This window comes from Catharus ustulatus, chromosome 18 (genome assembly GCF_009819885.2).
Source record: "Catharus ustulatus isolate bCatUst1 chromosome 18, bCatUst1.pri.v2, whole genome shotgun sequence".
In the NCBI taxonomy this organism is placed as follows: domain Eukaryota; kingdom Metazoa; phylum Chordata; class Aves; order Passeriformes; family Turdidae; genus Catharus; species Catharus ustulatus.
In genome coordinates this window covers 4,484,736-4,497,357 of record NC_046238.1, presented here as the reverse complement: position 1 = coordinate 4,497,357, position 12,622 = coordinate 4,484,736, and the positions used below count along the sequence as shown (strand labels likewise).

At 49.1% G+C, this 12,622-nt stretch overlaps 1 protein-coding gene across 1 annotated transcript in view; it reads right to left on the bottom strand.

The window, feature by feature from the left end:
* GRK3 (G protein-coupled receptor kinase 3) overlaps window positions 1-9,309 on the bottom strand; it is a 56,539-nt gene extending 47,230 nt beyond the window's left edge. The window contains exon 1 of the mRNA XM_033075742.2: window positions 9,127-9,309. Within this exon, the coding sequence (XP_032931633.1) occupies window positions 9,127-9,239 (113 nt within the window). The 5' untranslated portion in view covers window positions 9,240-9,309. The remainder of the gene's footprint in view (window positions 1-9,126) is intronic.
* Window positions 9,310-12,622: the final 3,313 nt, after the last annotated feature.

Here is a 12,622-nt window from a genome sequence, read left to right as displayed (position 1 = left end):
CCCATGGCAAGGGGTGGAACTGGATGGGCTTTAAGGTCCTTTCTACCCAAACTATTCCACAATTCTATAAAAGTTCCGCTATTCATTCCACACTGATTTTGTCCCTGAAGTTCTTCTGAAAGCAGTTCACACCTCAGAAAAGGAAAGGGCACAGAATGAGGCCATGGGGTGTATCCATATACACAATACTCCTACTATTGGAAGTAGGTCAAGAAGCTCCTTACTACTGCCCTTCCTACTACTGGATCTTAAAGGAGCTTTGAATTATTTATCATCAGAGCAGAAGATTTTTTTTTCTTGTAAATCAGTAAGAGTTCAGATTTGTGGGATGTTATCTGGTGTACAGGTGCACACATGCACACCACAGCTTGGAAAAATCAATGGCCAGCATTAAAGAACCACACCTGCATCAAAAGTGAGCAGTTCCAGTCACTAATATATTCTCCAATAGGCAGAAACAGGAACAGGAGAACAGAAAAACAAAACAAGAATGAAACAGCAGCTTCACAAAGACTGAGAGGAACTTAGTTAAAGATTTAACTCTACCAACATTTCCTGTATTGTCAAGAGCAGGTCATAAACTTTATCTGCTCAGATCTCCAGTCTGTAAAATAAAGCTGGATTTATTTTTCCATTCTCTTTGCCATTAGAGCAGGTACCATTCCTTTGCCACATGTGGCTCCTGCATCCCACAGCACACTAAGTTCCTGATGGCTCCTGGCACGTCCAAATTACCAATTATTTCAAGAAAATGCCAGATATTCATCAGCTCCATGGTCAGTGCTTTGACTGCCGAGTTTAGCAGTGCCTGTCCTCTCTGTGCACTCCCAACATCTCATCTCCACATCACAGCCACCTTCATTTCTTCCTGCATCAGGGAGAATAAACACTGAACACTCACAAACCACCAAACCCATTTCATTCTGCTTCCTCCCTGGCTGCACTCAGCTCAAAGTTCAGCAGAAGTCAATACTTCTCCAAATGACTCTGCTCTCAATGCTGTAAAAGCTGCTTCACACGTGGTCACTGGGGTTCCAGCAGTTCGTGGGGCAAATTCCCAGCACAGAAAGACAGAAAAGATCATTACACCATCTAAACTGATACACTTGTAAACTCACAGAACCACACTCAGCCTTGAAGATCCTCCCCAATGCAAATCCTTCTGTGAGTCAGTTATTAATTAGTGCATGTGCTCATCAATGGACAAAGCAATGAGTGACCCCAAATTCTGATTTCTCTCCATAAACACATCACACCACAAGCACACCTCACCTCCACGGGACCCTGCCACTTTCTGGGCCAGCTTCACCCATTTCTGACCATTTTTGCACCTCCACACCCCCTGAAGTTCACACCAAGCCATTTCACTGAGCTAATGCTCTTAGAACTGTGATTAGCAACATATTTCACCCCAGAGCCCTGTGGGATGGAAGGGATTAGAGCTCAGCAACACCTGCCCACACCCCCTCCCGTCCCTGCATCAGCAGCTTCACTTATGCAAATTATTTTAATGGAGAAAGTTTACAAGGAGGCAGCCAGAAGCAGGAGTTTGTGTAGCTCCAACTCCACAAAAAAACCAGCCCCAAGATCCTTGAGGCATTTATCAGCACTGAAATCTGAAACTAATATAAAAGCCTCTAAGTACATGAATTTTTTCAGGAATAATTACACCAAATTGCAGTGTCAAGGACTTGCCCTTCCACCAGATTGCTGCTGCTGAGAAATTACAAGAAAGGGAAATCAGAGCAAAATCACATCTCCTCGCTCTGACTGCAATTAAGGCATTCACCAATCATAAATTATGGTTTTTTTAAACAAACACAAAATTACTGAAGACGTGCCAATTTTTTCTAATCTTCCTCAATCTCAAATGTTTAGAACTTTCTTTGCAAGTAGCAAGTATAAACCTTGACTGAGAGACCAAGAACTACAGCCAACACTGACGAACTCCTCTGATTTATTTATTCATTTATAGGCTCAGGATGCAATTTTACAGAGGATTTTAAATGTTTATTTCCACTATCCAAATCCATCATAAAGTTGCTAAAATTGAACCAAAGATCCTGCCCCAAAGGCCTCTGAACTGAAAGCATGACAGGGTCAACAAGTATAATTCAAAGCACTGGCAGAATGGCTCAGAGCCACCACAGCTGAAAGTGGGTTGTTTTTTTTCCTCTTTGTACAAGTGCATTTAAAAGGTTTAGCAAGGCAAGATTGATCAAAAGTGAAAACTGGGATTAAATATTTGGCCTAAGAATCAGATCTTTCAAAACAAGTTAAAACTACTGGAATGTTTCTGTATTTTTGAACAATTAGGAAAATCTCGGGTAAAAAAAAAAATAAAACCCTTAATAAAAAAATCAGAGGAATGATGCACAACACAGAATTGTCTCAAACATGAAAATGAACAGAAGAGGATAGAGAAGACATGGAGAAACCACACTGATGAGAAAGTTCAAAAGGAATGTCACTGTCAAAGCTGTGTCCCACTCCCATGGCTGTCCCAGCCATTCCTACCTGAGACACCAAGAGTAAAACATCCACACAGGATTTGTTCTTCTTTTAATTGAGTTATGGGATTGTTTAGGTTGGAAAAGCCCTCAGAGACCATCAAGACCAACTGCTCCTGCAGCAATGCCAAGGCCACCACTGACCCCTGTCCCCAAGTGCCACATCCACACGGCTTTTAAATCCCTGCAGGATGGAGACTCCAGCACTGCCCTGGGCAGCCTGTGCCAGAGCTGGACTGCCTCTTCCATGAAGGAATTCTCCTAAATATCCACCTAAACCTCCCCTGATGCAACTTGAGGCCATTTCCATTCACCAGCAGCCTCTGGACCCACCACTCTTCTCCACCTACAGCTCAGTCTCACAGAGCTCATTTTCCCTGCTGAAATTAAGGCAGAAACACAACAAACAACAGCAGCCAAGCCACAAATCTGTCACACAGAGGCTCATTCTGCACTCCCCTCGGGACAGGGGTGTCTTTCTCCAAGGGCTGAAGCACTGAGATTTTCACTGGGCTCCCTGGAGCTTTTTAATTTCCCGGGAGGGTGCAGAAGCTGCCGGGAGCTCTTTGCTCATGTGCACCTTGAGCAGAGGTAGAACTCCCCCGAGCACCCAGCAATTCCCAGCTCCCACCTCGAGATCCTGAGGCTGCTGGTGCCCTTCTGCTGTCACACATGCAGACTCCATCCCAAATGATGGCTCTGATCTGCACAGCTCCACGAGACCCTAAAAAATCCAACCTTTCCTCAGCTCCCTCCTCAACAGGACGTGTCACAGCTGACAGGACAAACTCCTGCGTGCTGGAAGGGGCTCTATGATCCCTCAAACACTTTCAAAAATTGTTATTTATTTTTGCAAGGTGTATTTATATAGGTGCTTAGTCAGTATTGGAATGATTTTTTTTGTAAGCATGGGGTGAAGCTCCTGTGGAAAACAGCTGTATTTTCTAAGCTAGGAAGTGCTGCTGGTGCACCAATTTTGTTCAATTAAATTCTGCTACTTGGTTTATGCACCTGGACCTGACGGCTCCTGATAGGCTTTCTACTAATTTTATTAATTACCAACAAAATAAAGCTATTATTGATAAGAAGATTAAACCAGGCCATTCCACATGATTTCACCAGAACAGAAGCCAAGGGCTGCACACGCTCGTGCCCTGATGTTATAGTTCCAGCGCTGGCTGAAACCATTTCACACAGGAGCGTCTGGGCACTGAAGAGCCATCAGCTATAAAAGGAGTAAGAGCTATAAAGTTCATTAATTTTACTAAAATTACATCTGGCAGGTCCCACAGCACCTGCAGCCCACCTGCACCAGGCACCGGATCAAACAAGTGTAACACAACATCACATTTCGGAAGCTTTCCCCAAAAGCACACCTAGAATCATCCCTCTGTTCCTAGCACAGGAGCAGAAGGCTGCACACTGATCTCCCCCCAGATCACTGTGATTTACCTTTTTTCTTATTTAAGGTAATGACACCCGAGGGAAGGTCTATGCTGCAAAACATACGCTGCAATCCTGCAGCATCCCCAGGGAGAAGTAATTGGAGCATCTCTCTGAAGGCCAGATCTCTCCTTCCTGTGTGCCCAGAGATGCTCCAAGCACCAGATGCTCAGGAGCTGAGACACTCAAGGGCCTCCACTGAGGTTCAGAAAATTCAGCTTCAACTCCTGCACCTGCACAAGGTGCTACATGTGAACAAAGGTACATCAGGTATTTTCTAACTGGCTCCTGATCTGTACAATACAGATAAGAACAAACTGTCCTTCATCCAGACTCTCATTCCTCGTCTCTTAAAGCTCTGCAAAGGACTTTCATCCTCCTGTGTGTTATCAGGGTGTGGGACACTGCAGGTACAATAAAAACTGAATTTCTCAAGAGAGAGAGCACCCAAACAGAGCCAAGAGCAGCACCCACAGCAAGCAGGAGCTCTCCCACACAGCCTCCAACACTGGCAGGCCAGAATCCATCCCCAGGCATGCATCCTTCCCAAGAAAGTGCTGTAGTACAAAGCTGACTTGAAATAAAAAGCAAGGACACGTTGTCAGCAGCCCCAGCATTCTGCATGCACACCCAATTATTTTGAGAGAGCCATTTCTTACTGCCTTCACAACCACACACTGGTGCTGATGGCAAAGCAGGGAGGCTGAATTTCCAATCAGAATTTTACTACTCTGTCTCACCCTGAGCCAATCCACCAAAAAACACAAGTGTTCAGCCTGTCTTGTACTGTTAGTTCAGAAAAAAAACAAGTTTTTCTCCTTCCTCAAGCAGTTCCCAAGGAACCCTCACATGTGCCTTTTCACACTAACACTGCTAGATAGCAAGAAAAGCTTCAGTTTACTCATTTAAGCTTCAGATTTTGGACATCAGGAAGAATTTCTTCATATAAAGGGTTGTCAGGCATTGATTGGAAGGGGCTGCCCAGGAAGGTGCCCAAAACTGAACAGTTTTCTTGCAGCAGCAAAGAAACACCTAGAGAGACACAGGGGCGGAATAGCAACAAAAATGAAAATTACACAAGCAATTGTCAGGAAAATTTTCCCAGAGACAGCACGGTAAATGAATAAACACAACACGGAGGCGTTAAACAATGCCAGAGAAAACACCACCAAAATCACCCAGACTGACAGCAGAGACAGGGGAATGTGAGCCTGCAACTTGGAGATTTACACAAGTTTCACAAGGTGCAAGAACTCCCTGAAGGCAACCTCAAAGAAAGAGCTGAAATCCACAGAAAGAGCAAAGTGAGGCCAAGAGCACAAAATTACAAAATCAGAAGCAAGAGAGAACAGAGCAATGATGCTTAACCCCGAGCAGGAGATGTCGCTTGGATTTCAACAATACTCAGCACCAACAGAGCAGGAAAAGAAATCACAAACAGCTCAGGATAGAATTGGGAAGGCAAATCAACCTCTGTGTTTTCAACAACCCTCAATCAGAGTTTTAACCATCCAGTTTGAGTACTGGGCAAAAAGCAAAGGGCACATCAACCACCCTGCAAGAAGCAGCTGGATATCAGGGCCAGAATTCACCCCCACAAGGGAAGATGGGATGGTAACTGAGGGAAAATGTCACGTTACAAGCATGATTTTAAAGAAAAAAGTCACTGCAACATGCTCCCTTTTCCCCCAGCAGAACAAGATTGAGAGGAACGCAGGAGACCAAAGAAAAAGATTGGGAGAAAAATCAAAATTAACTTAAAGCAGAGGTAATTAATGAAAGCAGATTAGAAAAGGAGAGATGAGAAATATCTACAGGCTTAGGGAGAGAAGCCTGGACAGATGGATGCTGTGTTTTGTTACCATGCCCATGGTATTTGTATACCAAAAGCACCCAAAGCTTACGTGATGTTTATAGTAAGGAAGGTTTAATGTCAATTTTCCAGTGGCGCACACAAGAGGTTTCTGCAAGCCCTGAACCCTCTCCCATTTGTTACCTGATTTCTTGGACCATTTTTCTCAGCTTCACATTACGCAAATCCTTTACTCAAACTAGAACAAGCTGCTGGCAAATAAAAACAGCTGTTCTTCAGTGCTCTTCCACTCCCTTTGACCAAAACAAGGGAAATGTAAAATTTACATGGAAAAGTAAAAAACCTCAGTAGCCTGCTGAATAGCCAAAAAAATTCAGAGTGCAGTTAATTTCCCACCAAAACTTAAAGATATTTGAGAACAATGCTGCAGAATAAGATGCAGGTTTCACATTTGCTCATATTTCCACAGGGCTGACTTCCTTCCCATTCCAGGCCTGATTTCAGCAGGATATTCTGCCTCTGACAGCCTTTCTGCCCACCCATGCGAATCTCCCTGAAAAACAGGCTTTTAGGAAACAATGTACAACAGAAAGATACCACAGCTCTCACAGCTCTTGGCAAGGCTCTTAGGAACGAAAGGAGGAAATGCAGAAGGGAAGGAAAAGCAGATGACAGAGGATGGAAGAAGGGTTGTTTTGTTTTGGTGCTTAAAAAAACCAAAAACACACTAATCCTCTTCCTTAGGCACTCCCGGCTCATTAGTGTTTTCTGTCCTTCCTCCTCAAACTGTGATATTTAATTTCAGGACAAAACCAGTCTGAGGATAATTCACAAAAACTCAGCAATAATCAGCCCTACGGCCAATAAACTCTTCACCCTCATAGTTTATTTGCTGCTAAGCCTTGGCCTGCAGCCTTGGAATTCATTCTGCCGGCACTACAGCTATTTCCTTGTAAACAGGAAGCCCCCTCAAATTTGCATTACAGTAAACTCATTTGCTTCATTTAGCCACAGCCTTATCTGGGAAAGATAAAAGGGTGCCGACAGGTGTACTGGGCTCCAGCAAGGAGACAAGGGGTAAAACCTTTGTAATATTTCAAGAGGAGATTCCAGCACACAGGACCCCATCCTTGGACTGTGGTCGCCCACCAGAGACAAACCAACTCATTCCTGTGAGCAGAGTGCTGCAATAATGCAGGGACATTTATTCTCAAGCATGGATGTGATATTCCAGTGACCTTCCTGCTGTGTGTCCCAGTGACAGCCAGGATTGACAGGGATGGCTGCACACCCAGCATTACAGAGCCGAGCTCCTGCTCCTCCAAGGAGCTGCTCACACACACAGAAATAATGAATATCTGGAAAAATTGTTTGATTTCAAACAAGAGAGGACTCTGTGTGTTGTATTTTTTTACTGTTACTATATCAACCTGCCTTTAACCAGCAGATCCATGTCATTTTAAATGAATCACTTTGCCAGCGATACAGAATATTTCAGTATACCCAGCACACCATGCCTGCCCTTATGAGAGGGATCAAAAAAACCAGCACAAAGATATCTGACACCAGAATAACGGTCACAATTTCCTAGTGTGTGAGGAAATCCCTGCTTTCAGTTAGAAGCTGAGAGGTTCAGTCATTTTGGGCACCTTAGAGCCGTTTGTGGTCCCGGGCTGAGGCAAGTCCCTGTTCTCCGTTATGTCCGTGCTTCCTTCCGCTGCTGGGCCTGGCATGTCCCTGTCCCACAGCACCAAACCTCTCCTCTTAAGGCTTCTCACCTCCTGCAGAGCACCACAGACCAGGGAAGGTGGCAAGCCATGCTTCTCCTTTAATATCTCATGTTCTCCCACAGGAGTGAGGCACTTTGGCCACTGATCCTCTCACCTTCCCTCCTACTCTGCAGAACTTCCTCTGGCACCTGGCTGCCTTTCCCACCTCGTGGAGCAGGTGAACCACCTCTCCCAGCTCAGGGAAACCACCCAGCACTGGCACCAGGTGAATCCTGGAGCAGGAGAGCAAAGCACAGCAGGTTCCTCAGGCCTCGTGCTGTGCTCGCTACGAGGCTCGGGCACGAGGGATGTCGGTGCAGGCAGCAGCTCCGAGCCTCTCCACAAGCACCAACTGTGCTGATATTGCTCATGGTGTTGGGAGGATTCCTCCTGCCCTGCAACCCTCCATGTCCCACCTTTCACCTGCCCACATCCCTGCTGGAAACGGAGCAGAACCCGCTGCACGCCACCCAGGACAGCACTGACATCACCAGAGCACTGAGACACACGAAGCCACCAGCACCTCCAGCAAAGCTGCACCTCGAGCTAACAGGGCAGGAGGAATTTCATGGATACCACGCTGTTTTTGAAGTGTAAACACATACCAGGAGAAAACCTTAAACACAACAGCCAAACTTCATCACCTGCGGTCTCACTGCCCCTGCAAGGGGGATAAACATGGGCTGGGCATCCTTCACCTTCCCCTGCTCTGCAGCCTGCCAGCATTCCAGCAGAAAGGCAGGAAAACGAGTGAAGAAGTGGGAAGAGAGCTCCAGCGATCCCCGGCTCACAGCAGACAGCTAGGCTAGGCCACCAGCAGGCTTCCAAACTGCCTACACATTCTGCAGTAAAATTTGGTTTAGATTTTTCCTGTTGCAGTATTCTGTTTGCTGGCTGAATCTACATTACATATATGTATATACACACACACACAGAGCCATGAAGAAAAGGAAAAGCTTAGTTTTTAATTTCAGCAATAAGTAAGCGACGCTCAGGTGATTTTATAACAAACACATAACCACGGGGAAAAAGCTGTTTTTGTAGAAGAAAAGCTGCTTTTAGCACCAAGTCACAAGCAAACAACCTCGGCTGTGCCAGGGCATCCGCGGTGGGACCGGGGAAGGTCGGGGCGATGGAACCCAAACCCGCACCAGCACCTCTGCTCCGTGAGCCGCCTGCTAAGGGCGAGCTCCGGCCCCGTCCTCCTCCCGCATCCCCTGTCAAACCCCATGAAGCATCACCAAAAAATCGCTCTGCAGAGCGGCACGGCCAGAGCGGCTCGCTTCGGTGCTACCGACTGCTTCGGACGGAATTGCTCAGCCGGCGGACGGAGCACCGGGCTGGGGATCCACAAACCACCCCCCGAGCTGCGGGGGACCGGCGTCCCCCCTTCACCCGCCGAGGGACCCCGCACAAGTTGTGCCAAATAAACACACGCATCCAGCACATCCAGCACATCCAGCACCCCCAGCCGGCCCCGCGCTCGCCAAGGCCGGACCCGGTGCCGGCGGAGGCCGCGGGAGCCGGGCACGGCCGGACCGTTATGTCCGGCCCGGGGAGGGCGCCGGGGCCGCGGCGGGGCGGGCGGTACCTGGGCTCGGGCAGGGTGATCTTCTTGCTGGCCCTGGCCGCCGGGGTGCTCTTGCTCTTCTCCATCGCCATCAGGTAGCTGACATCGGCCAGCACCGCCTCCAGGTCCGCCATGTTCCCGCTCCGCCGCCGGGCTGCAGATGGAGGCTCCGCCGGGGCAGCCGCCCCCGGGGCGGGGGTTGGCGGCGGGCGGCGGCGGCGGCTCCGCCGGTGCGGCCGAGCGGCTCCCGGTGCGCGTGTGCGGAGCGCGGGGGGCCGCTCCCGCCTCCCGCCCTGCGCCCCGGGGCGGGCGGGCGGCAGGAGGGACGGACGGACGGACGGACGGGCGGCTGGCTGGATGGACAGACGGCGGAGGGAGGGAGGGAAGGAAGGAGGGGAGGGAGCCCCCGCCGCGCCCCCTCAGCGCCCGCCCGCCCCCGCCGGGCCCATGGCGGCGGCCGGTCCGCCCCCGCCGCTCGCTGCCTGCGCGGCCCCCGCGGCCCCGGGCCCGCTGCTCGCGGCGGCCATGGGCGGGCGGACCGGGCTGCCCCGCGGCGCCGCCGAAAATCCGGACATGGATCGGCGGCGGCCGGAGCGGGGAGCGGGGACGGCACCGCGGGGGCCCTCAGCGCCGGGGGCCCGTTCTGACATGAGGGACGGAGCGCCCCGAGAAGCTGCCCCTGCATCCCTGGGACTCCCCAAGGCCACGCTGGACGTGGCTTGGGATAGCTGGAGGTGGCGAGGGGTGCGGTGGGGAATTTAAAGGTTCTTTCGAGCCAAACTAGTGTGGGATTCCATGGAACTCAGGGGAACACCAGAGCCAGCTCTACCCGCGGAGCGCCGAGCTGCCTGCGAGCCTCAGCACCCAGTTGGGCGCATAAACTCAGAATTAATTTCCTCATAATTTATTAAAGCGCGTGCATAACGAAAACAGGATACAAATAAATGCATCTGTGTCACAGCCCATCGTTGCTCGCTGAGCCGCTTGCTGGCAAATAATGATGCAAAACAAGGCACCCAGGTGTCCTCGGGCTGCGAGCAGAGCTCCCTGCTCGTGTTCCTCCTTCAAGTAGTAGTAGCTCCACTGCAGCCAAGCAGATATGCAGATTTCAAGTGCTTTCTTTTCTGAATTTCGTCAAATATGTCATAAATAATTGGCTCAATGAAAGGCTAAGTCAATGACAAGTCTGAAGTTTGAAACTCAGCGTGTTTTGAGCTCTTTTCAAGTGCCGCCACTCCTCCTGCCTACATCTTTATGAAAGTTAATGATCTGATTAAAGGAAGGTAGAGTATACAGCTGGGAGGATTTCACCGTGTGCCTCATTATGAACCGTCTGAGAACTTGCTTTTTGTTGAAAATGTTAATTTAAGCCAACATTTTCTGCCAGAACAGATCCACTGGGGAAGGGTTCTCCTCCACCAGTGGCTCCAGAGCCAAGCTGAGGCTCAGGGCGCCCAAGTGTGGAAGGGAGTGGAGGAGAACGTGGGGTACGGGGTAAAATCTCCCTCCAGCCCTGCTCAGAGGTTTCACTGGTCCAAGCTACAACATGGAAAGGGATATGGAAAGTCCTGAAATCCTCTTGACTAGCTCTGGTTCCCGTGGCTCCCACTCCAAAGCTTCTTCCAGAGCCTCCACGCGGGCTCTCCATTTGCAGGGGCGTGATGGGAGAGAAATTCCTCTCACCGCATCCTCAGCCTGCTGATGTGACTGGACACGTGCCTTCTGCTGGCTCTTCCCAGGGGACTCCCCAGTTTTGGTTTCCCCCTGCCCAACTCTGGCTGGTATTTCCACGGAAAAAGCCGAGTTTCGTTTTCTGAAACGCGACTGTGCAGAAGCAGCAGCGCATGGGGAGGATTTCGGTGCTGACCTGAAGGTGTTATAAACACCCCGAGCAAACAGAAACCATCACCCTGGTGAGGAGGACCCTGTGTTTGCTCAGACATTTGGATGGCTTTACAGTGGTGGTGACGGCCAAAGCAGCCACCAAGATGTCCTGTAGGATTCCTAATGCTCTATTTGTTCCTGTGCCACGTTTTCACTGTTATTAGCTGGATATTATTGTTGTGTGGATGTCAAAGACATTCCTGGGGACAGTTTTCTAGGAAGTGAGGTCTGGTGAGAGCAAAGTTGAGGAACTTGTTCTCTTCTTTCTACTTTTGGAGCTGGTATGGCAGCAGCAGCAGCAGCCACCAGGGTGGTGGTGGGTGATAAGCAAAGATGTTTTCTGCACTGCTGATTTCCCAAATGTGGCTGCAGAGGTGATGGCAAATCCCCACAGCCACCCAGGTTCTGGCTGGGGACACAGCCCACATCAGGCTATTCATGCTCCCCTCCAGCAGTGTGTAAAACACATGCATTTTTCAGTGTTATATTCAGATATTTTAAAGGTCACTGGGACGGGTATTTTTTAATAACAGAGTGGAATCAAACCTGATTTTTTCCCCGAAGTGAGCAGAACAGGCACTGCCAGCCTCCTCCTTTTCAGGGAAGTTCAATCCCCCAAGTGCAAGGCTGCAGCTTTCCTTAGCCTGTGTTGCATCCCAGGCCAAGTGTTTGCGTTGCTGTTGTGTTGTTTTGTGCCTTGTGGGTTGGCTTTGGTGTTTGTGAATGTTTATAAACAGTGCTCTGGGGATTCCCTCAGGTAAAGGAAACCCAGAGATAATCGATGCCAGGGTTAGCAGAGGTCAGAACACGGTGCACTCTGAATGCATTTAAGTATCTCCTGACATTTCTGTGGATGCTGATGGATGCTGCTCAATCAATTTAAGTGTGTCTCAAGGCCTGGCTGGGCTGCAGGCTCTGCATCCACTGCGGAGCCAGGAAACCAACCTCCCTTCCTTCCGAGGAGCACGTTCCTCCTACCATCTGTGTGAGATTTAAATGTTTAATTTTGCCCTGCTCTGCTTCACAGCGTGACAGATGATATTACAGAGAGCTACGAGGCTGTTGTAGATTTATTAGTGCGTCCCACACTGACACCATCCCATCAAGAAAATGCTGCAACACATTACCCAGGACGGAGCCACATCCGTCCTGCTGCCCTCCACGCTGTGCCAAATCCCATCTCAAATAAGATCTCTGCTCTGTGCTGATGCCAACAACATCTCTCAAGGGGAATGTTCACATAAAAGATCATTAAATATTATTTTTAATACGATTTTTACTAATATTTCTGATACACTGCCAGAAATGCACATAGGTGGAGATTAAGAGCATTAAGGAGCATTTAGCTCAGTTCCCTCCATGGGCTGCTGCTCTCTAGGGAGAGGGCAAATTATTTGCTCCTTCTTGGCAGCACTGGTGGAGAATAGTCTATTGGTGATGAATCCCCATGGGAGTCTGACTCTCTGTGGCTTTTTTATAGTGAGGTTATATTTTGCTGTAAGTCTGGCTGTATTTTGAGCTGCCTGACTGAAGGGGAGAGGGCAGAACCCCTTTCCCCACGCTCATCTCAATGTTCCCAAGGAGCTCCCGAGCACAGAGTTACCTGGAGGGGACACAGCTCCTGCTTAATGAG